This window comes from Cricetulus griseus, chromosome 2 (genome assembly GCF_003668045.3).
Source record: "Cricetulus griseus strain 17A/GY chromosome 2, alternate assembly CriGri-PICRH-1.0, whole genome shotgun sequence".
Lineage (NCBI taxonomy): Eukaryota > Metazoa > Chordata > Mammalia > Rodentia > Cricetidae > Cricetulus > Cricetulus griseus.
This window is the reverse complement of record NC_048595.1, coordinates 41,945,220-41,971,523: the sequence shown is the minus strand read 5'-3', so window position 1 is coordinate 41,971,523 and position 26,304 is coordinate 41,945,220. Positions and strand designations below refer to the sequence as shown.

Here is a 26,304-nt window from a genome sequence, read left to right as displayed (position 1 = left end):
CTCTGTCATGGGGTGCATGTCCTTGAAGCCCTGAAAATCAGAATTCTCAACCACCTGTCTTCTTCTGTCCTTTTCTCCTGTAGCTCTGCCATCACTACTGGGGCCTGTCTTTGGCCTAGAGATAGGTTTGGCAAGAATAAGAGGGTGGCTTGACAATATCACTGTTAGTTAAAGCATGATCAAGTATGCATGGAGAAATTAAAATAACCAAAAATTAACTTGAAAGACAATGTTTGTTTTTTTTTTTTTTGTCATATGTAGCACGTCCAGAAACATGCTTATTTTATGCTGGCTAGTTTTGACTACACTACTCCAGATGTCATACTTGCTGGGTAGCATGTATATGTTATTTCATTTGGTTTCTCACCAGTCACATGAGGTAGATCCTAACCTCATTAACAATTGATGAAACTAAGGCTTATGAAAGTGAGGTAAGGCATCCCCAAATCATATAGCTTGGAGAAACATAATGAAACTAGGGTCTATCCAAGGAAGGTGCCCAGGAAATGGGGAAAGTAGCAGTCAAGGTTCTGTCAGGACAAACTACGGAAAGTTAGATATGTATCTTAGAAAAGAAAGCATAAAGAGAAGAAAGGGATTCACTTACTCAAAAAAAAGTTTTGGAGCCTTCCTGTCCAGAGCTCTGAGACTAATATAGAGCTGTGATCATGAAGAGATATAAATGAAGAGCTTTTACATCAGGTAAAGGAAAGAATTTTAACCCTTAAGGGAACGGAGCCATTGGTCAGCCATTTGAGGCAGAAGAGAATTGAACATACAGCAACTAGAAACAAGGGGCAAGGGAGACAGGGACTGGATGTATTACTTGTATTGCTTGCCAATGCTCTTTTATCACTTAAGAAGGGTATGGCACAGTACCCACCTAATTGTGATTGGTATTCTGGAGACAGGTGGCTAATTGCTCAAGACTGAACATTTGACATTTAACCTTCTTTAACTTCACCCAACTTGAGATCCTACAAGGAACCTAAGTTTGGATCTTTGCTACCCTTCTTTTTGGAAGGAAAGAACAAAATGATGGGGAAAGCTACACTTCTAGATCTACACAGACATGGGATTGAACTTTAGTTCAGTCGTTTTCTGTGTGATCCAGAGTGGTATAGTTGAGCCTCGGTTTTCTCATCTCTAAAATAAGTATGAGAAATCTTATCATTGGCAGTTTGAAAATTATGTCATTTAATCTCTATAAAGTAATACTATGTCTGGTACTTTTGCAGATATTCTCAGTAGAGATTGCCTCTTATAGATCTAATCATGATTTCTTGATCTATTTCCCCAGCGAGTGGCATTAAGTCTTGAAGATGATGGACTGCCCTGAGGATGGGACCACCCACGTCGTACCTCATGGAGTTCAGTCCTATGCACTACTCTCTCTGGATGGGGTGTGACTGGATGATGAATGCCATTTCTATATATGGGTCTGTGTGAGTGTGTGTGTGTGTGTGTGTGTGTGTGTGTGTGTGTGTGTGTGTGTGTGTGTAACTTTTTTTAAATTTATGTTGCGGAAAGGTAACCACAAAGTTATGATGAACTGCAAACATCCAAAGGATGTGAAAGTTTTTATATGTATAATGTTTTATACACTTTTTAACTGGTTGCACTACCCATGAAGAATTCATGGGACAGCTACTGCTGAGTGACTAACATGATGTATATAACCAAACGGGGGCCAATGGTACAAACTTTACTCATCATTTGAATACTATATTTACAGAGGATGTTTGATTTGAGGGCTTTTTTAAGTTTGAGGGGCTTGGTTTTTTTGTAAATAAAATTATGCTTTGTGGCTATCCATCAACATAAGTATAAAAAGAAAGGACACTTCAACTCCCTTCCTCATTTAGATTATTTATTAACATATTTCAAAAGTAAGGTTAGCTCTATAAATAATTTAGAGAAGTGAGAGTATTTATTTTTGGTATGACTGGCCCACTGCACAGACTCTGTGTTTATGTGTGTATGTCTGTATGAAAGAAAAAAATCTGTAGAGAAGAGGCACGCTTATGACTATTGTTCAAATACATAAAAACAAAATTATTTTAAAATGGTCCACAAGAGGGGTGTCTGGTTTCCAGAGACACCTTCAGAAACATCATTCAGAAAATAGATGCCACAGTTTGCACACACATGTGGCAGAAAGGGTAGATATGTTCTCCTCTGGCTACCCCTGAGGACTTGGTGAGCTAACAAGAAGCTTTTCAGCTCATCCATGGCTGTCATGACACCACCTAGGCTTTCTGATCTGTGGCTTAGGTCAGTGTCCAGAAGCCTCCAGGAGCTCAAGATAGCAGAGCTCAGCGAGGACTTGGGTTGACTCTCCTCTGAAGCACCTAAAGGCTGAGCCTCTAGAGCAGCAGTTCTCAAATGACCCTTTCACAGGGGTCACCTACAGCCATTGGAAAACACAGATACTTACATCACGATTCATAACAACAGCAAAATTACAGTTATGAAATGCAACAAAAATAATTTTATGGTTGGGGTCACCACCACATGAGGAACTGTACTAAAGAGTCCCAGCATTAGGAAGGTTGAGAGCCACTGTTCTAGAGCTAAGTGAAGGCATTTCTAGGGTTCCCAAATTACTGTAAGAACTGGCTCCGGCACTGAACCTCTGAGTCGATATGAACGAGGACAAGGATTTTGGAATAGGTTTGATTACATCCGTTTCTTCATCCCCTTACCGTCTATCATTTTCTTAAGTAGGGGAAACATTTTAAAATAATAAACATGTTTCTTACCATCATATGTTCACATGGATAAAACTAAGTCCAAAAAGATGACCACATCCAAAGTTCTATTTGGGGGGAAATACCATAGGAGATATTATAGCATATTGGGCGTGTGTCCACACGAGGATTTGTTTTACTGCTTTATAAATAAAAGGAAAACTGTGGGTATTTATTATATAGATCTTTCTTCATTATGAACACCACCTTTACTTCTTCTGAGCCTTGGGGGTGGTGGTGGGGAGAATGCCATTTTCTGTCTGTGAGATCCACTATTGGAAACATAATCCCATAGTCCTAGAAGGCATTCAGTCCCCCATGAGCTTTCTCTTCCAAAGTATGGTCTTTCCATGATTCTTCTGTTCTGCTGATTCATGCCCGCCAAATGACCCAGACAAGTAGAACAAGGAAGTATTTGTCTTAAGTGGGAGCAGAGGACATGTATCTACCTTTGACCTATCTGGAAATTAACACTTAAAATGTGTCCTGTTCCCACCCTCCAGCTTCCCCCAAATCAGTGAAGCTTGAATGTCTCACCAGCTTGACACCCTCTAAATTTCCAGGCAGGCCATCTGTAGTTCTACCATCCTGTTCCCAGAAGCTTGCTCTATGTCACTCATGTTTTCCTAACCTCTAGAAAAAAAAAATGGCTGTGTTCTAAGTGTGGCCATTATGTCTGACAACTTCTTTCTGGTATACATGTGTTGATAGTCCTGAGACATTCATTGAATAAATGCAGTTGGCCTCTGATTAATTCCAAATCGTCTCAAGAACAGGTGGCTAACTCCTATGGAGCTTACTCACTATATGCATTCAAGAATGGAAAGGAAGATCAACTTTAACTGAAGAAAAATGGTGAAAGTGAAAGCATCAAAATTTATACAAAATAAGCAGCTTTAGAAAAAAGATCTGCCTCCAAAGAAACTGGAATAACTAGCAGTAGTTATTCTGAACTTTAGCATAGTTTCTGAACTTTAAAATAAGGTTGAAACATACAGTCTAGGATTTCCAAAAGATGATTAAATTCACAACTTAGAAATACCATATTCCCTGACTATGCTAAACCCACAGTCTGAAAGCAGGGGATTCCGAAGCACTCTACAACAGACTCACAAATACATGCATAGCAGTAGATCAGAAGCAGTCTGAGGAGTAGATCCACAAGTCCTCCTACCCTTGAAGACTTTTTGAGACTCATTCTGGGGTGTATTTCAAATTTTCTGATGCCTTTTGCCACTGTGCATATGTGTCCACAGCCAATAACAGCCAGAAGGATAATTAAATGAGAAATCAAGAGGGCAGAAAACTCAACAAACTATTTATTAAAAAGAAGCCAGTCCAGTCCTTTTGTTCTCCCTTCTCCAGAACACAACTCTGGGCTACCTGAACAAGGTATTAAACCTGCTTCCTCTTCCATGACTATCTATCCAATGGATTGATGAAGGCACTACCAAAAATGGCCTTCCTGAACAAGAAACTAAAACTTTGTTTACTCTTCAGAACATACTTATGTGTACACACACAAACGGGGGGAGAGAGAGAGAGAGAGAGAGAGAGAGAGAGAGAGAGAGAGAGAGAGAGAGAGAGAGAGATGGCTTCTGACTTCAAGGAGTAAAAGTAATGAGATGAGAAATAAGTTGATGGCTCTTAATACTGTTGAGGCCTTCAGTTAATCTTACGTATTCACAACATACTTATTTCTCAAAAACTATTCACTAGGTGCTATGTGCTAGGCATTGCAAACATCAAAGGTCAATTAAATTTCATCCTTTCGAAGCTCACTGCAGTAGAAGACACATGGATGAGAGAGAGAGAGAGAGAGAGAGAGAGAGAGAGAGAGAGAGAGAGAGAGAGAGAGAGAGAGATTTTACTTAGAAACTGCCAGGGCACAACAAAAAAGATGGGTCATTTTACCTGAAAAGATGAAAAATTGGGTCTTCATAGAAGAGATCCAAAGCCAAGTGTTAAAAATTAAAGAATGGTGTTGAGGCTGCTTCTGGCAGAGGAGACACTGAGCTAAGACTGAGGCATAAATCAGCAGCAGGGTTTTAAGGAACAACAAATATTTCATTATACCTGGAATAAAGAACTCAAGGAGAGCTGGCAAGAAGTGAAACTGAATGGAAAGACAAGTTCAGTGTAAGCACTTTATAAAGTAATTTCTGATTTAATGAAGCAGACCTTCCTTTGGTTATTTACTGTGTACAAGGCATCATGGAAACCTTACTGCCAGCACTTCGAAGGCATAGCCTTATTCCACCTCCAGCTTTCCAGTGGCCATGGGGAATGCTGGCTGCTTTTTATTTATTGGAGTCAGAGATTTTTGATACGGTTAGTGAAAACTAATGTAAGGGCAGTGGGACTTTGAACAGAAGCATGCCATGTTGTTGAGCTTACCTTTTAGATCTTTCTCAACTGGGAGAAAGAAAAGATAAAAGGGTATCCCAGTCACAGTACAATTGGGTGCTATTGGGTGAAGGAGAAAACAACTCTAATCCTACAGCAATACAAAGACCACTCCCACCCTGACACACTCACCACTTCACAAAACATCAGTAAGTTAGTAATTTCTAAATATATAATTTCCTTCCCCATAAATGCATGAAGATAGAGTGTCAGAGTCTCCTTACACTATATTTTTAGGGTATTTAGGAATTTTCAGGACGTGAAGAATTTAAAAGGTGAAGGAAATTAAAGCTCCAAATTTTCAGTTAACTAAAGGAAGCTTCACACAGACTGTTCACCATGTGCACAGTTTTAAGAATCAGCAGGAACCGCATTTGCAAACATTTTGTGCTCTCAAACTAATTTTTAAAAAAGCTACCTGTATAAATATATATATATATATATATATATTTAAAGACAAGTTTTGATACTTTTTTTTTTTTACAAAAGCTACAAGAGAAGACTTACAAACCACAGACCTTTAAAATAGCATTTTGTTCTATACAGGTTGTTAATGTGAGGGGTAAGGTACTGGTTTGCAAACTCACACTATCCAAATGGGTTTTCTTGTTTGCTAATTCACCTTCCAAATTACCATATTTGGTGTAATAGTAGAGCATGTAAAATGTTGGGTCACACTAACCATTTCTGCTCGTCATATCATTCTGAGTTCTGTTAGCTTCTGTACTCAGTGCCTCGGCAGTCTAGCTTCTTCCAGAGGCAGATGGACTGAAGGAGGTAGGCTCCATTTCACTAGATGTACTGACATCATCTTGGTGAACTGAAAACCAAATGTGGACATTTGTAAAATCAGTACACTGTTTCTAGAGAGATTAAATTCATTTTTAAAAAATCTGTTTTGTTTCATTGTGGTGTTTTAATGGGGGAAGGTGTGAAGATTCAGTAGTTAGCTCCCTAATGGATACTAAATGTTTTGCACAAACCATCTCAATGTTGGCAATAATCCTGTACAATGGTATTTTCAGTATTATCCACTCCCATTTTATAAAGAAATGGGTAAAGTAACTGCCCAAAGCCACACAGCTTTTTTTAGCAGCCCTAAAGAACAATAGCATGGGTAGCGATCTCTACCTAGAATCCCTACTTGTTATTAAGTATATTAAGTAGTGTCTCCTCCAGGAAGCGACATTCTGTCTGTCTGGGTTAGATAGATAACTCCACATTTCCATCATGATTTTTGCCTACTGGCAGTCCAATGTTTCTGAACTGCCACTTATTCTCATGCCATTGAGGTGACTCTTACCAAGGTCATCTAGGGTTTCCCTTATTCGAAATCTTGTAGACACCTCCAGTCCTTCCTTGTCCTAGGAGCAGTATTTAACACTAGGCCACTCTTCTTGGAATACCCTTATTTTGGTGTCTACAACACCGTATTTCTGGTTTTCTCTTTACAGCTTTGAGCACAGCTTAGTCTCTTTTGCCTACCCTTTCTTGACATGTGATTTCATCTCAAATCCACTTATTTTTCAATCTGCATTGTCACTCCCTACACATGGGTCATTATAGTACTACCCTTGTGGATTACTTTAACAACCACCCATCTAAATGTGTTATACTTCTGGCCTTTTTCTTTTCCAGTCTAGCTTAAGTGACAGCCGAAGCAGACTTTCTGAAATGCAGTAGGGTGGGGTAATGGCAAATGCCTTTAACACCAGCACTCCAGAGGCCGGGGAGGGGTGGGGGTAGGGGGGCCAGATATTTGTGCTGAAGTCCAGTCTGGTCTACATAGTGAGTTCCAAGCCAGCCGGGGCTACACACCGAGACTCAAAAACCAAATAAGAAAACAGTGGTGGAGGAGGTGGTGGTGAGATGGCTTATTTGATGAAGATGTCTGTCAGTCTCCTATAATCACATTTTACTGCTTTTTACCTAGTCGACCTTAAAATTCCCACAGCCAGCAAACTTTCACAGAGGTCAACTTTGACTCTTAAATAAAACAACCCCATGTTTGACTCACCTAGTTTTTTTGGTTTCAGGTTTTTTGTTTGTTTGTTTTTGTGAGAGGGTCTCACTTTGTAGTCCTGGCTGGCCTGGAACTCGATAGGTAGACCAGGCTGCGTTTAAACTCAGAAATCTCCCCTGATCTGCCTCTGAAGTGCTGGGATTAAACGCATGTGCCCGGTGCCAAAGTCCTGGCCTGGGCCTGTGTGTGTGTGTGTGTGTGTGTGTGTGTGTGTGTGTCTTAGAATCACTGTGGGTAAGGTGTCTGGGAGTGGGAATCCAATGTCCACTTTAACATCCTCCCACAGTGTGTGTGTGTGTGTGTGTGTGTGTGTGTGTGTGTGTGTGTGTGTCTTAGAATCACTGTGGGTAAGGTGTCTGGGAGTGGGAATCCAATGTCCACTTTAACATCCTCCCACAGTGTGTGTGTGTGTGTGTGTGTGTGTGTGTGTGTGTGTGTGTGTCTTAGAATCACTGTGGGTAAGGTGTCTGGGAGTGGGAATCCAATGTCCACTTTAACATCCTCCCACAGTGTGTGTGTGTGTGTGTGTGTGTGTGTGTGTGTGTGTGTGTGTGTCTTAGAATCACTGTGGGTAAGGTGTCTGGGAGTGGGAATCCAATGTCCACTTTAACATCCTCCCACAGTGTGTGTGTGTGTGTGTGTGTGTGTGTGTGTGTGTGTGTGTCTTAGAATCACTGTGGGTAAGGTGTCTGGGAGTGGGAATCCAATGTCCACTTTAACATCCTCCCACAGTGTGTGTGTGTGTGTGTGTGTGTGTGTGTGTGTGTGTGTGTGTGTCTTAGAATCACTGTGGGTAAGGTGTCTGGGAGTGGGAATCCAATGTCCACTTTAACATCCTCCCACAGTGTGTGTGTGTGTGTGTGTGTGTGTGTGTGTGTGTGTGTGTGTGGCTTAGAATCACTGTGGGTAAGGTATCTGGGAGTGGGAATCCAATGTCCACTTTAACATCCTCCCACAGCACCTATCCTAGACAGCAGTGAGCCTGGGAGACAGGAGAGATGAGAGGCAACTTGTGCCTAAGAGGTGACACTCTTGGAAGTTGAGGTAGGAGGGTCACAAGTGCCCCGTCAGTCTGCACCTTGCCTATAAATTGTAAAATAAGCAAACGGCAGAAGGGGATGTTGGCAGTGCAGACAAGTTCCAGGCAACGTTGTGGATTGGGGAAGGAGTCATTGAAAACGGGGGGGGGGGGCGGGGGGTGTTGTTTGTTTTTCGAGACAAGGCTTCTCTGTAGCTTTGGGGTCTGTCCTGGAACTCGCTCTGTAGACCATGCTGGCTTCTAACTCACAGACATCCACCTGCCTTAAGGATTAAAGGTGTGCACTAACACTGCTCGGGGAAAAGTTTTCTTAAAAGAGACAGCCAGAGCTGTTAAACAGAGTAACTCTGTCTGGAAAACCCAAAACAAACACACAAAAGTAAAGCGAGCCGGGCGTTGGTGGTGGCGCACGCCTTTAATCCCAGCACTCAGGAGGCAGAGGCAGGCGGATCTCTGTGAGTTCGAGACCAGCCTGGTCTACAAGAGCTAGTTCCAGGACAGCCTCCAAAGCCACAGAGAAACCCTGTCTCAAAAAAAAAAAAAAAAAAAAGTAAAGCGAACTTTTTCGAGACAGGGTCTTACAGTATGCAGCCTCTAGCCTCAACTCGTGACTCCTGGGCGGCGTTAAGCTTTTGAGTGCTAGGCCACAGCTATTCGCTACTACACTGCCCCTCAAACGCAACTCCTGATTCAGACCCTGGGGGTGGGGAAGGGGGCAGCGTGCTCAAAGATGGGGGAGCCATTTTTTGCCCATTTTACTGTGGAGACCACCTGGGTTCAGAGTGTGAATGGCCTCTTTCGTGTGTCTTTACATTGCGGTTGAGCCTGACTGGACTACAGATCGCAGGGTTGGCCCTAAGCCTATAGGTAAAGCTGCCCCGTGGAAGCCCAGGACGTAACGGAAGCGCAGGACCTCGCAAAGCACTCGATTTCCGGAAAGGAGGAGCGGTGATCCGGATCTCGCCGCAGGACGCGGGGGCGGGGTAGTCTCGTTCCCGCCTCCCAAGGGTGAAAAAACTGTTATTAACGGCGCGGTTGTGGCGTCACTTCCGCGCGCCGCCGTTACGTCAGTAGAGGGCGCAGATCGTGGTAGTGTGATCTGTTCGTAAAGTTCGGTCTTGATTGTCCCGTGTGAGCCATGGAGAGTGACTTTTACCTACGTTACTACGTGGGTCACAAAGGCAAGTTCGGTCATGAGTTCCTGGAGTTTGAATTCCGACCTGACGGTAAGAGCGGCCTCCCGCCTACAAGGAAGGGAAACGGGACCTGGGGGAGGGCGGAGAGGCCGGGCCGCGGCTTTTGTGAAGGAAGGGACTGAGACCGGAGCTCTTGGGTTGTGAAAGGCGTAGTCTTTTCTTTCGGCCTCACTGGTCCTTTCTGTCCATACGCTGGAGCTTCTCCTTAGTAACTTTTGGGTTCTTTTGGTTTTTCGAGACAGGGTTTCTCTGTGTAGCTTTGGAGCCTGTCCTGGCAGCCTACTCGCTCTGGAGACCAGGCTGGCCTCGAACTCACAGAGATCCGCCTGCCTCTGCCTCCCGAGTGCTGGGATTAAAGGCATGCACCACCAACGCCCGGCTTCTTAGTGGCTTTAAAAAGCCAGGTTGTTAACGTTTCAACAAAGATTGATTGAATGTCCATCTTACACCGGGCCGTGTTCCACTCTGGGGACAGAGCCACGAAGATAAATTTCCCCTCTCGTGGAACATGTGTTTAGGTACTGGGAGAAACCATAAACAGTGATCTCCTGTAGTGAGGAGTGATCCGAAAATAGGGTCTCTTTTTCGAGAGCACTCTGAACAGTGGGTATTTGAATTGAGCCGGAATCGAGAAGGGACCAGTCAGTTTGTGAAGCTCAGGAAGAAAAGTCTTCTATCGGAGTGGCAAATGTAGAGGTCATAGGACAGCAAAGAACCAGGCATGTTTCAGATGGCCGTTGAGGTGACTGAAGGACAGAATTCTAGGGAAACCAGTAGGAGATGATGTTAGGTGTTTGTAGACCATAAATAGGAGCAGCAGGAAACAGCTTGAAGCTTATAAGAGAAAAGGTGTGATGATCTTCAGAAAGCATCCTAGCGCTTGGACACAGAATAGACATGAGATGGCGGTCGGGACTAGGACAGCTAGGACTATAGACGTGGAGAAGACTTAGGATACTGTTGGAGACGATCTGAATGTATCTGATTGATAATATTTTGGGACGGTTGTGGTGTGGTGAGGAGGCAAGGACAATTCTACTCAAATCTTTCCCTTTTTCAGTTAGTTCTCTATAAGATGGACAAGAACATGTAGCAAGAGGCCTGTGTAATTAGATGACTGTAGTTCTCTGATACTGTCAATAACTTCCCTCTGCCTTCCTGACAAAATTCAAACCCCTTACCATGGCATACAGCCAAGCTGAGTTCCTGTCTGCCTTTTCAACCCTACAATACTCTGCCCACACTACTTTGTTTCTGCCTGCAACATCCCAAGCACTTTTTAGTTTCCAGTGTCTTTGATGTGAATTTGGTCCAAAACACCATCTTCTCTATTCTTGGTCCCTTAGCCCACACCTACACTTCACATTCTTCCTATATTCCACCCACCTAAGTCACTTTATGCATGAAACCTGCTCAGACAGTCAGACTAAATTAGATGCTTCTCCCCAAAGTTCCCTGTTTTTTTCTGCCACATGACACTATATACCCAAACTAGCCTGGTGGTTGTACTCATGCACAGAAGGACTTATGAACCAAATGTGCTCAATTTAAAAGTATGCAGAAATAGATCATACCACAAGACCACATGGGCATGTGTATGTCGCTTCCTACCGTTTTCAAAATACTTTCAGCATGTTCTCTGTGCAGGGAACTTAGCAATTATCATTTCTGTTTACAGCTGAGATCATTGACCTGCTGAAAAGCTATTTGCCAGAGTCGTAAAAGAGCCTGCCTGTGTTCTTTTGCCAAATCAAAGTAACTTTTGCCTGAACTCTATTTCAGTGTCAGGTTAGTCTTCAGCTGTTTCATAATTTAAAGTGGAGCACTGTAAAGACTAATATAATAGCTGTGAATTGGGTTGAACATTGAATATAATGCCGGCTACAGCGGTGGTTGCCCACACTTTTAGTCCCAATACTCAGGAGGCAGAGGCAGGTGGATCTCTGTAAGTTTGAGACCATTCTGGTCTACAGATCGAGTTCCAGGACAGCCAAGAGAGAGAATTGGATATAATTTAGGCAAAGTTGGTATTGTTAGTAGGCTACTGAGTTGATGTTTTGTTGTAAATTGCATTTATTTATTTATTTATTTATTTATTTATTTATTTATTTGCCCCACAGGAAAACTTCGATATGCCAACAACAGCAATTACAAAAATGATGTCATGATCAGAAAAGAGGTAGGACCCTGTCCTTCACTACCAGTGAGCCCTTTACATTGTTTCTGCGCTCTCTGGTAATAGTAATGAAAAGTAAAGAGTGGAGAAACAAATACTTCTTTTTCTTTGTTTTCTATTTGGTTTTTTGTTTTTGTTTCTCAAAACAGGGTTTCTCTGTATAGCCTTGGCCATCCTGAAACTCCCAAGCTGGGTTTGAAGGTGTGCTCCATCACACCCAGCTAAGCACTATTTCTACACGGCTAGATTATTTCTCACATCTTTGGTTTGCATGTTTTTTATTTATTTATTTATTTATTTATTTATTTATTTATTTGGATTGCTGAATTAATAACTAGCAACTTTTTGAAATCTCTGTGTTGGTTTGAACCCTCAATATGCTCCATACTGACCATGTGACCTCAGATAAGTTCCCTGGCTAAACTTGGTCACTATACTTCCATCTGCAAAATGAGGGATAATAAAACCTACCTTTTACTCCTAAGTACTATCACAGAATTAAATATATTTACAGTGTTTGATATAGTTCCTAGCATTGGGTTTGCTTCTGAAAGGGAACAGGGGTTAGTCTGGCTGTTGTGGAACTCCCTGTATAGACCAAGCTGACCTGGAACTCAGATATTTACCTGCCTCAGCCTCCCTGGAAATAAGGCATACACCTGGCATATATGTATGTTCTTTAACCCTGATTTTAAACACTTATGTGACAGAATATTCTATAAATATATATATAGGAAATTAAGGCCCAGATATTAAATCTGAGGCTTGTTCAAAGTTACTCTTGCTTTACTTTGTAAGAAATAATGGCCAAAATTTAGGCATACTTATATTTCAATAAAGTTCATGTATTCCATTCTGTTATGATTTCTAGCATACATTACAGCTACATCAAAACTCTGCCGCACCCCCCCCCCTGCCCTGCCCCCTGCCCTACACTCCCAGACAGGATTTCTCTGTGTAGCTTTGTAAACCAGGCTGGCCTCAAACTCACAGAGATCCCCCTGCCTCTGCCTCCCGAGTGCTGGTATTAAAGGTGTGTGCCACCACTGCCCTGTTGCTGTTTCCTTTTAACCACTCAGTCACACTTGAAAATATAACAGTCAGGCTGGGCAGTGGTGGTTCATGCCTTTAATCCCAGCACTCAGGACGCAGAGGCAGGGGGATCTCTATTGAGTTCCAGGACAAACTCTAAAGCTAGAGATACCCTGTCTAGAAAAAAGGGGAAAAAAATGTAACGGTCAAGTATACCATCATACCATTTGGCTGTTAATTTTATGCCGAGTCAGCATCCTATCTTTTTCTTTTTCTTTTTTTTTTTTTTTTTTTTTTTTTTTTTTGCATGAGCTAGAATACAGAGAAAACATTGATGTGGACAGACAGGATATACCAACAAGTAGCTGGGGAGCTGGACTACTGTCTTTAGGTACTTTTGATCCTGAACCCTCCTCATGGAGGTTTGAGAAACAGGTCTTTAGGAGTTTTATCTCCCATTACTTTCTGGGTCAGAATGTTGTTGAGGTATGGTGGTTTGAATGAGAATGGCCCCTAGAGGCTCATGTATTTTAAACTTGATTTTAGGCATATGTACATAAAAGTGTGATGGAAGAATTAAAGAGAATTATTGATGACAGTGAAATCACCAAAGAAGATGATGCTCTGTGGCCCCCTCCTGACCGAGTAGGCCGGCAGGTGAGTGCTTTATTGATTGTACTTGTACTTCTTACAAAGGAGATGTGGACTACTGCTCTATGGGACATTTTGGCAGGGAGAGAGAATCATTAATTCTATGTTAGTGCTAGAAATGGAACCCAGGTCCTCTGCAAGAGCAGCTACTGCTCTTAACCACTGAGCGAGCTTTCCAGCCCCATGTTACCATTTTGTTAACCAAAAAGTAAAAGATAATTTACCTCGACTGCCACTACTATACTACATACTTCTGGTTTCTGTGTTTCTCCTGCATTGTATAGCCCCACATTTCTATCCTAAAGCCAGGGAGGTTCTTTTAAAATGTAAATTGTGCTGAACATGTTGGCACATGCCTCTAATCTCAGCAAGTGGGAAACAGAGGCTGGTGGGTCTCTCTGGAATCTAGGCCAGCCAAAGGTATATAATGAGACCCATCTCAAAACACAAAAATATCTTTTTTTTTCCTTAAAGGACAAGATTTGTAAATTTGACTTCTTTAATTAAACTTAAAACTTGTTTTACCAAAGGCATCTAAACAAAGTTGAAACGATCTGGAAAATATCTGACAAGGAGTTTCTCTAAGAATATGTGAAGAACTATAAACCAATAAAAAGATAACCCAGGGGGGTAAAATGTTGCAAAGGATATAAATAGACAGTTTATAGACTCAAATAAGTAGCCAGGAAACATGGAAAAGATTTACAGGTACATTTGTAACCTGTAAAAATTGGGACATCACATTGTTGAAGCCTCACCCAGGTCTTCAAAAGAATAGAAAGAGCTCATACACTGATGGCAGTAATAAAGTACCAGTATGGCCACATTAGGAAGCCATTAGGATAAGGAGCTGACAGAGTAAAAAAATACTTTTGGTGAGGCTGGGGACCTAACTTCAGGACTAGAACAAAATGTTTACTGTGAGCTCAGCCCCAAGACCTAGAACATTCTTGCCACATTGTAAATGATATAGCAAAAATTGGGAACTTAAGTCTGCTTCAGTAAGGAAATGTTATGTTCAACATATTTAAATTGTTGAGTAGTTCAACATGGATAAATATTAGAAACAATATTGAATGAAATATATATATATATATATATACACACACACACACATACATATACATACACATCACGTATGGCCATTTATTTTTAAAGTATGCTACTAAATCTAAAAAAGCAAGTGGAAGGAATACATGCCAGTTTTAGGGGATACCAGAGACTAGAGTGGCAGACAGGTATAACTTGTGTTTCTTTTAAAAAGATGGGAATGGGAAACGGCAAGATGGACCAGTGGGTAAAGGCTCTTGCTGCCACACCTGTCGGCTTGAGTTCAGTCTCCATAGTCTACATAAAGATGTAAGGAGAGAACTCCCGTAAGCTGTCCTCTGACCTCCACGAATGTGCCCTGAGATTCATGCCTACATGTATACATTATACACACACACCAATAAGAGAATATTACTTTAAAAGAAAAGGGGCTGGAGAGATAGCTTGGTGGATAAAATACTTGTCATGCATGTATGCAGATCAGAGTTTAGATGAGCGCTTGTCCTGTGTGCTTGAGTAATGATCAAAATTATATATATATATATTTTTGTATTTTTTTACTTCTAGGAGCTTGAAATCGTCATTGGTGATGAACACATTTCTTTTACAACATCAAAAATCGGTTCCCTTATTGATGTCAACCAGTCTAAGTAAGTATATATGACATTTATATCCAGTTGCATCTGTTGTTGGAGATTAAAAAAAAAGTTAACCAAATGGGGCCAGCATAGAAAGATGTGGTGCAGACACAAGACAGAAGTCAGCATGGTCCTCCTCTTTCATAGGGGGCTCCAGGTTACAGCTGTCTTTCATTATCGTGAAGGGTTGGCTCCAGGAATTTTGGTACTACAGTCTTTGAATGCTCAGTTCCCTTATATAAAATAGTGTCGTATTTTCACAGAACCTGTGTACTTCCCATATACTTTAAATCATCTTTATAAAACCAAATTCTGTATAAACAACTGTTAGACTATTTAGAAAATAACAGCAAGAAAAAAACATGTGAACATGCAGGTGGTAGTGGGGACCTCATAAACCTAGCTTTCTCCTCTGTTCATGGCTGAACCCACAACTGCAGAACTTATGGATTCAATCAAATTGTGTTTTCAAAGGCTGCTTCTTTTACTTGTGCTGGTTCGTTCAGTTACTGCTTCTCAGTGACACTGAGGAATGTGTCTAACATTCCAGAAGAGAAACTCAAGTAAGGCCAAACAAATGTTGGTCACTGAGTGAACAGCTTTCTCAGTGTTGACTGTTCAGACTTAGTCCATCTTAGTCTTGGTGAAATTTGAAATCTTGAATCTAAATTTTAAAATTCATGTTGACAGTGGTGTGAATGGGATGTGAATCTATTTGCTATAAAGAATGGGGGGAGGGGTGTTGTTTTCGGTCCTGGGAATTAAACGTGGTTGGAGCCTTGCATGTTAAGCAAGTGTTTCACCACTGACCTGAATTTCCAGTTTTTTAAAAAAGCACAAAACAGAATTCTGTTTTAGAAGTCATGATTTTCCCCCTTGGTTTTATGTTTTTCACAGTAAAAACAACATGTTTAAATGGCTTCATAATACCCTATATTAATAAGTAATCCTTTCCTTCTTGATGGACATGTTCTTTCTCAAGGTTTTAGTAATGTGAATACCTTCATAAGGAACATTTTTGTAATCAGGGTTATTTGTTATTTGCCATTTTTTCTCTGCCTCTTAAACATTTTTATTTTCTTTTGTATTTTAGGGATCCAGAAGGCTTACGAGTATTTTATTATCTTGTCCAGGACTTGAAATGTTTAGTCTTTAGTCTTATTGGATTACACTTCAAGATTAAACCAATCTAGATTGGATATTGTGGACTTGAGGGGGGTGGGGGTTTTTAGTTACCGTAATTAGGAATCTTTTTCTGTATATTGGGGCAATTTTTATAAACAAATGATGGTCTTTAATAAATTGATAACATCTACTTTTTTGGTTATTTTTCTAAACACCTGAATGTGTGAATTAAGTCTCAGGTAAAATACAAACTTTTGTGAGTGCCAGGGAAATGGCCTGACATGATCACCACCATCCACATCCCTAAGATCCACATGGGCCAGCCAGCCTGGACTAAGCCACCCAGCAGCAGAAACAGGGACCCCGTCTCCAAAGGTGGAGGGCAAGAAATGACAATGTCTATACCTGTGTTGTGGCATGAGCATGTGCTAGTGCACACACAAATACTAAGTAATTTTTCTCTTTTCTTGGTTTTTCGAGACAGGGTTTCTCTCTGTAGCTTTGGAGCCAGTCCTGGCATCCACTCTATAGACCAGGCTGGCTTCATACTCACAGAGATCCACCTGTCTCTGCCTCCTGACTGCCGGGATTAAAGGAGTGTGCCACCACAGCCCAGCCATATACTAAGTAATTTTTAATACATTGAGAATTGTGAATCTCACTAGCAACATTCAAAGGAAATTCCAGAACAAGTTTCCTGGGTTTTGTTTTAATGAAGAGCCTCCCTTCCCTTTACTGCCCAGGATGGCTTAGAACTTGGGATCAGTCTCCCAAGTGCTGGGATTACAGGCAGGTGCCAGTTCAATTTGGTTTCTTAAATTACAAGGGAAACGGAACCTGAATATTTGCAAGACAAATCAATTGCTGGAGTTATAGTTCAGTAGTTATAGCCTAGCATTCATGAGGTCTTGGATTTGATTACCACCAAGACAGACAAAGTAATGCAATGTTTGACCCTAATTGGGTCATGATAAAAAAACAAAACAAAACAAAACAAAAAAAAAAAAAAAACTAAAGTTGACATTAAAGAAATTTGAACATTGGCTGTAGGGTTTACATATAGTGTGTGCGTAAGACTGGGTTTTGCGGGGCCGGAGAGATGGCTCAGAAGTTAAGAGCACCGACTGCCCTTCTAGAGGTCCTGAGTTCAATTCCCAGCAACCACATGGTGGCTCAAAACCATCCATTATGAGATCTGGTGCCCTCTTCTGGTGTGCAGATATACATAGAAGCAGAATGTTGTATGTATAATAAATAAATAAAATCTTAAAAAAAAAAGACTGGGTTTTGCACATACTAAGCAAGCACTCCACCACCAAGCTACATTTCACAGCTGGGTAGTGTTTGCTTCTTAGGCATGAAATTGCATTGTGGTTGGGCTTTAATTTTTTATAGATCGTGTATTTCAATGTGGAGGAAAACTGTTCAGCAGGTAGATTGGTAGGAGCTTTCTTTTGCTGTTACATACATTTCATGGCTTTATGCAAATAGCTGGTTAGACTGCACTAGAAGAAATGGGGCTTGATAGGTTTCATGTTTCTGAAGAGACATGATTAGCCTAAATACACATTCTTAGAGACAGTCCAACCTAAGCTTTCTCAGACTCTTCATACTTCACTCTGCCTGCTTCAAGTTAGGGGTATCATTTATAGCTGACAGTCAGGACGCCAGACTATTGAGATACTTAGAGGCCAGTCTAGTCATTTCAGAAAAAGGTGGGTTTTACTTATTTTAATGACACGAGTGGGGAGGCAGCTCAGCCGTTAAGCGCACTTGTTGCTCTGGCAGAGTACCCCGATCCAGTTCCTAGCGTCCACACGGTGGCTCACAGCCATCTGTTAATAGGGGATCCGGTGCCCTCTTATGGCCTCGGCGGGAGCTGCATGCGTGTGGTGCATAGGCAAGCAGGCAAAACACTCAAAATCATAAAATTAAAACAAAGATGGGGTTATCAAGGTGTCACGAGGATGACATGTTCTCGAATATTGATGCCCACGGCCTCGGCAGTGTCGGTAAAGATAAAGACAGAAGGGAAGAGCCCGCTGTTTTCAGACATAAGGACCACGAGGACGTGGACACAGCGTATCCCTGTGGGCTACACAGCACCAAGTCCGCCATGTAGATCGAGCGAGCAGTTCGGCGGAGCGAGGCTGCCACGTATCCTGAGAAGACTCGGGACCCCAGGGTGGTAAGGAGGCAGAAAGAAAACCGAGGGCCTAGAGCAGTCTAGCAGAGGTTTCAAGCCAGAATGCCTCGCCTGCTTAGTGATGGCACAGATTTAGAATCAGGAACTCTGGCATTAGCGATTCCACGGGTTCATTGGCACCCGGCAGGTTAAGGTGAAACAAGCTGTAAGCAGCCACCAACGCCCCATCCCCGCCCACCAGCACTGAGGCTGCGTGGGCGGTGCCAGCCTTTTACGACGGGCCGGAAAGCAGCGGTCGCAGCGGCATAACGTGGATCCGGCAGCTATGGGGGTAAGGGGCGGCGATTCGCCACCGGAGCGTCCGGTAGCCGAACCGGAGGTGGGGTGGAGGCGGCGAGGACCTGAGAGTCGGGCACTCATGCCAGGAGGGAGTGGAAGGAGTGGGCTCGCCTTGAGGCCCGGGAGGCCGGGCTTGAGCTAGGGTGGGGCGGGGCAGGCTGGTGCGCAAGCGCAGCCGTGCATTCAGCCTGGCCCGCCCTCTTCTCAGAAAATCGCGCTACAGCTCAAAGCCACGCTGGAGAACGTCACCAACCTTCGGCCAGTGGGAGAGGACTTCCGGTGGTACCTGAAGGTGCGGCGGGCGGAAGGCGGACCCCTCCTGGGAAAGGGAGGAGCATCGGGAGGCAGTGGGCGTCTCAGGGCTCAGGGCCAAGCCAGGATCTCAGTATTGAACTGTGAGCATTTCTATTCTACTAGGTGTCAGGTAGTTAACCAGGTACATAAGTGGGGTTTTCAGGCAGGAATTTTAGATTTTATTTTTATTGATTCTTAGTTTCATGTAATCTAGGCCTTTCCCTTCCTTGTGCTGGGATTATAGATGGGATATAGACATAGATTATATCCCACGGTGGATATTTGTCTTTTTTACCCTCTGCAGTCCTGGGGATATATCCGAATCTAGGGCCGCATGCTAGCGCACTCCTCCAGTGTAATCTCCCCAGCTCTTGGTTTGTAAACAGACACTGAACAAAATGTTAGTTGAGGGGACCTTGTGATCATTTAATAAGGTGAATAAAATTCACCTTGTTGTTTGCTGGCTTAATTTATTGTGAAAGTTGACCGCCCTTGTGTCCTCATACAGTAAGAATAAACGCAGTAAACCTGGTATCCTGTCTGTGTGGTCTGTAGACGTCCAAGAAGTGTGAGGCTCTTCAAATCCCAGATTCTGCTTTATTCTCCTAGTCTATGTCAGCGACTCACATACCTATCCAGAGCCTTGTCTTTTAGGAAATCATAACGGATCAATTTTATTTACATTTAATCCCCTCAGTACTAGACAAGTGCTCTACCATTGCATCCACAGCTCCTATTTCCAAATGTTTTGGAGCACGAGTTCTAGGACTCATTTGAAAAATGAGCTTCTTAAAAAAGAAAAGAAAGAAAAGAAAAATGAGCTTCTTTGACTTTAAGGAACACAGAATAATGGAGGAGACAGAAAAGAGTAACAAAATGACAAATGCTTAACCCTAGCACCCTTAGTGCCCTACACACAAAGCTAGCCAAGCATCGTTGTTTGGGAGCCTGTGACTTGGATTTCCCAGCCAAATGATACACATTTTAAAGGAGGGTAGGGATGACAGCATCAGAAATAACTGTTCCTGACTGGAGATAAGTCTGTGTCCTCATTGAGGATGGTTGTAGGATGAGGTAAGAATCACCTAGAAGATAGGCTGAATTAGGCATAGTGGCAATCAATCGGAATCCCAGTACTCCAGAAGCAGAGGCAGGAAGATCTGAGGTTCAAAAACAGTTTGGACTACCTAGTGAGAACCTATATAAAATAAATAGAAGGATGTGGTAGGCTATGAGCCTGTTTTACGTCATACTTACCCTTCCATGGTATCTTTCCAACTAAGCCAGCAGCTCAACTAATACTCTTTTTCTACCCCAAGATGAAATGTGGCAACTGTGGTGAGATTTCAGAGAAGTGGCAATATATCCGGCTGATGGTAATAGTCCCTACCACACATACTCTTGGGTATAGATTTGGGGAAACTGGCCTTTGTCTCTCTTTCCTTTGGGTGTGTGTGTGTGTGTGTGTGTGTGTGTGTGTGTGTGTGTGTGTGGTGTGCCTGTGTGTAGGGATGAGAGCTCTGGGACCCTTGCAGCAAGCTGTTATGTAACTAGAGATTATGTTTGTTTCTTGTCAGGACAGCGTGGCACTGAAAGGAGGTCGTGGCAGTGCCTCCATGGTCCAGAAGTGCAAACTGTGTGCACGGGAAAACTCCATTGGTAGGTCAGGCAATGACTAGCAGGTTCTTCCAGGCTGACTGGAAGCAGACTTGTGTTGTCCAGGGTGGACTTAGACCTGAAGTGCTAAAATCTGGCCAGCTCACTCTTTTTCCCTGAGTGGAGCGTGGGTATAGATTCAAGTCAACTTTTCTTCTTTGTATTTCAGAAATTTTGAGCAGCACCATCAAGTCTTACAATGTAAGTTTCCTGCTGTAGTGACAGGGGTGGTTGGATTAAATCTGAACTGGTGGCTAGGGGGAGTGGGTTCAAGAGTAGCTACATCAAAGTGGCCAGCCACTTAGACGTTGTCCTATGTGCTTAACTCTTTGTGTGTTTGAGACTAGGTCTCACTAGGTAGCTCAGGCTTGGCTCAAACTCACCATACTCCTATTTCAGCCTTCTGAATGCTGAGGTTACAGGCATTTGACACCATGCCCTCTTGCTTATTTACTCTTTAATGTACTTAGGTGTTCATTTGCTCAGTCCATCATTTGTCCAGCATGCACTGGGTGATCTGCAGTGTTTTCTTGAAAGTACAGTGGGATGAAAATTTGGACATGGTCCTGGGTAGTCACTGGGTGAGGTAGGCATGGATTTCCTGGCCACCCACTTCCAAGAGATACCCTCTCCTATATCCACCCCCCCACCCCCCCACCCCCCCCACCCCTCTGTCTTCATGGCATAGTAGATGGTGTTTTTTCTTGGTGCTGATCTTAACCTTTCATTGAACATAATGTTAGGGCCTATGATTGTCTCTTTCTTGTCATTCTGATACCCATGATAAACATATAGGTTTTCCTCAGATGTATTGGCAGGCAGGAAAGCTGATCCAAAGAAACTGTCTACAGAAGGTCCTACTAGGAGCAGTACCCAAGATAGGCTTCTTTTTTTATTATTATTATTTTATTTTATTAGTTCAAATTAGGAACAAGCTTGCTTCAGATGTCAATCCCTTCTCCCTCTCCCTCCCCTCTCCCCCTACATCCCACCTGCCCCTAGCCATCCCCTCTCTACTCCCCAGGCAGGGTAAGGCCTTCAAAAGGGCCTCCCCAAAGTCTACCACATCATAAGATAGGCTTCTTTTAAAAGGAACTAAGTTGTTCTGGATCCCATTCTAGGCTCATGGGTGCAATAAGGGCCCACATACAGAAAGGACAGAGGGCATGGGGTCTCCTGGGGGCCCATTGGGCCTGCCTCCTCAATACACTTCCTTTCTAGGCTGAAGACAATGAGAAGTTCAAGACAATCGTAGAGTTTGAGTGTCGGGGCCTTGAACCAGTTGACTTCCAGCCCCAGGTGTGTGTTTTTAAGAGGACTCTTGGGAAAGGGAATATAGTAACAGAGTTTTGCTTCTTACAGAGACTGTGAAATAGGAATTCTCCATTTTGCTTTTCCCTTCAGTGTTCTATCACTGAGCTACAACACAAACCTATGAATAGTAATTGTCACTTATTAAATGTCTGCTGTGCTCCATGCCCGTCACCTTTACTTGTTACTTCATTTCATTCTTACTGTAACCCTGTGGAATGATTCATCCTAAATTCATACGAGGGAATTTCAGAGATTGTGCATGTCTTAGTGTTTTATTGCTGTGCAGAGACACCATGACCAAGGCAGCTCTTATAAAGGAAAACATTTAATTGGGGCTTAGTTAAATTTAGAGTCCATTGTCATCATTCAGGGAGCATGACAACATGCTGGCAGATGTGCTAGAGGAGCTGAGCATCCTACATCTTGCAGGCACAGGAAATTGAACTGACACAGTGGGTGGTATCCCGAGAATTAGAAACCTCAAAGCCACTGGGCATTGGTGGCACACGCCTTTAATCCCAGCACTGGGGAGGCAGAGGCCAGCCTGGTCTACAAGAGCTAGTTCCAGGACAGGCTCTAAAGCCACAGAGAAACCCTGTGTGTGTATGGGGGGTGGGGGTGGGAATAAAAACAAAAAAGAACCCCAAAGCCTGCCCCCACAGTGACACACTTCCTCTAACAAGGCCATACTCCCTCCAACAAAGCTACACATCCTACTAGTGCCATTCCCTATGAGATTATGGGGGCCAAATACATTCAAACTTTGAACAGTACAGCTTACCAGATCTGTCTGATTGTAAATTGAACCTCCATCTGTCTGACTCTTGCAGTCAGTCCTCATCCTTTTATTTGTGCCCCCCCCCCCCTTGAGACAGTGTTTCTCTGTGTAACAGCTCTGGCTGAACTCACTCTGTAGACCAAATTGGCCTCAAACTCATAGAGATCCACCTGCCTCCCAAGTGCTAGGATTAAAGGTGTGTGCCACCATCACCCAGCTATTTATGCATTTTTACCTCATAGTAAATCTGTTGGATAAGTTAGAAAAAGGTGGTATTGGCATCCCCATTTCATAAACAAAAAATCCTCAGCCACACAGTCAGTTTAAAGCTAGCCTCAGATCCACAAGACCCTGTCTCAAAAACAAACAAAAGCCTAGGTTCAGAGCCAGTTATGTTGGTACCCACCCTTAATCCCAGCACTGAGGAGACTAACCTTAGCAGGTGGATTTCTGTGAGTCTGACAACAGCCTGGTGTACATAGGGAGTTCCAAGATAGCCAGAGCTATGTAGAGAGTAAGTTCCAAGTCAGCTAGAGCTACATAGTGAGACCTGTCCAAAACAAGAAAGAACAAAAGGAAGTAGAAAAAGGGAAAAAAGAGACGAGAAAGGAAAGCAGACAAGCTGGACAGTAAGCATTCTTCCTAGATGGTCTCTGCTGGTTCCCATCTCTAGGGCCCTGTCTGGCTTCCCTGGTGATGGGATATAAGCAAACTAAACGCTTCCGCTCCCAGGCTGCCTTTGGGTCATGGTGCTTATCACAGCAAGAGAAAGAAAACCAAGGCACTCTTCTAGGCCGGGGCTATAATTTAGACACACCACCACAGTGCTTATGATGAAGTTGCCTTTCATCCTGAAGGCTTTGCTAGAAAGACCAGCCCTGGACTAATCTTCACAGACAACCTTTCCCCAATCCCACTCTGTCTTCCTGTGTCCTGCAGGCTGGGTTTGCTGCGGAAGGTGTGGAGTCAGGGACAGTCTTCAGTGATATTAATCTGCAAGAAAAGGTGAGGCCTGGGGAATCCTGCAAGGTGTTACATGGTACAGGGTGGGAATCATCTTTTTGTTGAACAGGGCTTTTCAATGGAGAGCTAGCTCTGAACTTTTGTGCTTTTTGTTAGTGACTCTGCTATTTAAATGGCTGTAAGTATAGTGCTGAACTGTGGGCCCATGTGTATACATACAGGAAGGCTGAATGTGCCTGACATGGAAAGTGCACAGTAGATAAACTTCATTCAGACTCAAGTTACAGTGCTGGTGGCTCTGAACCACATAGGAAATATGCTACGTGTTTACACTTAAAACAGAGTGTTTACTTTACCAGTTGATGAAAATCTTGTGACAGATGCTCATGAGAAGCTAACCCCATCTCCCCTGGGAGCAGTAGGTGAAGTGTTTGTAGTGATCACCTGTAGTGTTGACTTGTTTCAACCCTGCAGATAGACGAGTCTTTTGTCCCATCTGTGAAGGAAGGACACCAGCTCTTATTTGCACGGCTCCCTATAACCTGCAGTAGGAGGCAGTCTGTGCCCCGCCTTGAGCCAGTTTCTGTGCTGTGCTAAGTGTTTCATTTCATCCTTCCAACCAGCATGTTACTCCCTTTTTAAATAAAGAACAACTCAACAGCCAGATGGTGGTGACACACACCTTTTTATCACAGCACTCAGTAGTCAAAGGCAAGTGGATCTCTGAGTTCAAGGCCAGCCTGGTCTACAGAGTGAGTTCCAGAGTTACACAGAGAAACCCTGTATCAAAAAAGAAAAAAAAAAAATAAATAAATAAATAAATAAATAAATAAATGGCAGAACTTAAGCTTGGGGAAGTGACATGACTTGCCTAGTTACAAGACTGAGTTTGGGCCTGAGTTGTCTGTTCTGTCAAGGGCCTCCTACCTGCATTGCCAGCTGAGTCAGAGCCTGCACTTCTGACTCTCCCCTGTCCACACTGTCCCGTTCTGCCTTGAGAGGCTAATGCTGCTGTCTTATTTCATAGGACTGGACAGAGTATGACGAGAAGGCTCAGGAGTCTGTGGGTATCTTTGAGGTGACCCATCAATTTGTAAAGTGCTGAACTGTCTTCCTGAAAACTTGCCCATAAGAACCGAGCGGAGAAATGGTGCCCTGAGCAGCAAACCCCATGGAAGCTTCTCATCTCTGATCTCCTAGCACCTGTACCAAGCCCTCACAGTCTGCATGCTGGGGTTTGTCACGGTTCTAAGTCCCAACAATAAAGCCCCTGTTGGAGTGCAAAGTTAGTATGTGCAATACTCCCTCCACAAATAACAATGGACTCTGGAGGTCTTTGCTTTCTGATTCCTACTCTGCACCTGATCCAATTTGCAAACTACACAGGAGCCCACAGCTTATTAAGGCTCTCCATCTCTTGGGAAATAGGCAGGTCAACCTACAGGATCAAAGGCATGAAGGGCCAGTGGCACTAAGGGCAGAGAAGCCTGTGGAATGATGCTGTGAGCCGAGCAGCTCCAAACTAAAACACTCGCTGATCACCATGGTTCTCCAGTAAGCCCAGGCATCTGTTAGCTTCCAACTTCACCTCAGACCTCACTCAAGACCAGCAGCCCACTCCTGGCACACATCCTTCCACTCCACATTCCTGGCTGGCAGCCAGTCTCTTTTCATTTGCTGTGGTAGAATACTCCCTGTCAGAATCAACATGGAAGTTCTTCCTATGTGGAATCAGCCTCTGTGACCCCTGAACCTCTCGCTGGTCCTGGCTTATCCCTGTGGCCATACCTGTATGTTCTGCTTCCAGACAACTCTTTGGAACGAAGACAGCAACCATGGCCTGCTAAGTCTCATGTACCAAAGATCCCCACACAACAGAGTTGTTTAGTGCAGTACTAGGCCATGAGGATGCTTGTGCCTTCATACCTGGGAACCCACCATTTGGAAGACCTGTTGCACAGACTGTATTCCTCCAATATTCTCCAGGAGCAAAAACAAAGATTTTATTTTTTTAATTTATGTACACTTGTGTGTATTTATGTGTAGGTGTGTGGGTGTGAGTGCAGGTGACTTCGGAGACCAGAAGAGGATGTCCTGTCCCCTGGAGCTGTAGTTACAGGCCACTGTGACCCAACCAGTGTGGGTCTTGGAACCAAACTCAGGTCTTCTGCAAGAACAGTGGGTGCTCTTAACTGCCGAGCCATCTCTCTAGTCTATGCTCTTCCACTGCCGAGAGTAGAAAAGGGCATGCCATCCTCTGGCAAAACTGGCCATATCTGAGACTGGTAGGGAGGTGCCTCTACTGAGCTTCCTCTCAGGCCTGGCAGCCACGTTGTGTTCACTAAGCTACCTGTGCTCCCTGCTTCTGAGCACTTCTGCACCTGACAGAGCAGGGCTTCCCTCCTCCCTCAAGGCAGCCTCTCACCCACTAGGCCCAAGCCACAGTCTACCCTGGAAGCAAGCAGGTAGCCCTGGACTAGGAAGTAGCTTTTCTTATGTCTACTCTTTATCCAGCCAGTGTGTGTTAAGTTGATTACATTAAATACTAAAGGGATCTCTTGGTTCTAGGTGAGGGAACCCAAGTAATCATTAAGAAGTAAAGGAAAAACAAAACAGATTGTGCAGAACAGGTAACATTCAATACCTATTTAACAAAAGCAGCAACAAAGAAACTCTTAATCGCCTAAGAATTAGAAGAAAACCAAAAGAGTGTTGTGTTTACTCAGTG

At 43.3% G+C, this 26,304-nt stretch overlaps 3 protein-coding genes across 16 annotated transcripts in view; all 3 read left to right on the top strand.

Moving 5' to 3' along the window:
- Window positions 1-4,621, top strand: part of Lrp8 (LDL receptor related protein 8) — a 71,461-nt gene extending 66,840 nt beyond the window's left edge. For all 13 annotated transcript variants that reach the window (XM_027402389.2, XM_027402390.2, XM_027402388.2 and 10 more), the window contains one exon: window positions 1,301-4,621. In XM_027402389.2, the coding sequence (XP_027258190.1) occupies window positions 1,301-1,339 (39 nt within the window). In that variant the 3' untranslated portion in view covers window positions 1,340-4,621. The remainder of the gene's footprint in view (window positions 1-1,300) is intronic.
- Window positions 4,622-9,261: 4,640 nt separating this feature from the next.
- Magoh (mago homolog, exon junction complex subunit) lies at window positions 9,262-16,277 on the top strand. The gene is made up of 5 exons (XM_027402401.2): window positions 9,262-9,444; window positions 11,535-11,593; window positions 13,169-13,279; window positions 14,891-14,973; window positions 16,055-16,277. The coding sequence occupies exons 1-5, from the start codon at window positions 9,357-9,359 to the stop codon at window positions 16,152-16,154; spliced, it is 441 nt and encodes a 146-aa protein (XP_027258202.1). The 5' UTR covers window positions 9,262-9,356; the 3' UTR covers window positions 16,155-16,277.
- A 2,169-nt stretch (window positions 16,278-18,446) lies between these two features.
- On the top strand, window positions 18,447-25,599 carry Czib (CXXC motif containing zinc binding protein). Of its 2 annotated transcripts, XM_027402403.2 has the most exons (8): window positions 18,447-18,563; window positions 18,780-18,863; window positions 20,185-20,241; window positions 20,443-20,524; window positions 20,691-20,722; window positions 21,743-21,820; window positions 23,553-23,618; window positions 24,604-25,599. In XM_027402403.2, exons 1-8 carry the CDS (start codon window positions 18,558-18,560, stop codon window positions 24,679-24,681), a joined length of 483 nt encoding a protein of 160 aa, XP_027258204.1. In that variant the 5' UTR covers window positions 18,447-18,557; the 3' UTR covers window positions 24,682-25,599. The 2 variants fall into 2 exon arrangements, with proteins under 2 accessions (XP_027258204.1, XP_027258205.1); XM_027402404.2 differs by lacking the exon at window positions 18,447-18,563 and having other exon boundaries at window positions 18,860-18,966.
- Window positions 25,600-26,304: the final 705 nt, after the last annotated feature.

Coding starts and splice junctions, on each gene's coding strand:
- Magoh (XM_027402401.2), top strand. CDS start 9,357: ATGGAGAGTGACTTTTACCTACGTTACTACGTGGGTCACAAAGGCAAG. Junction 9,445..11,534: donor GTTTGAATTCCGACCTGACG/GTAAGAGCGGCC, acceptor TTTGCCCCACAG/GAAAACTTCGATATGCCAAC. Junction 14,974..16,054: donor ATTGATGTCAACCAGTCTAA/GTAAGTATATAT, acceptor TTTGTATTTTAG/GGATCCAGAAGGCTTACGAG.
- Czib (XM_027402403.2), top strand. Junction 20,525..20,690: donor TGCACGGGAAAACTCCATTG/GTAGGTCAGGCA, acceptor TTTGTATTTCAG/AAATTTTGAGCAGCACCATC. Junction 20,723..21,742: donor GCACCATCAAGTCTTACAAT/GTAAGTTTCCTG, acceptor CTTCCTTTCTAG/GCTGAAGACAATGAGAAGTT.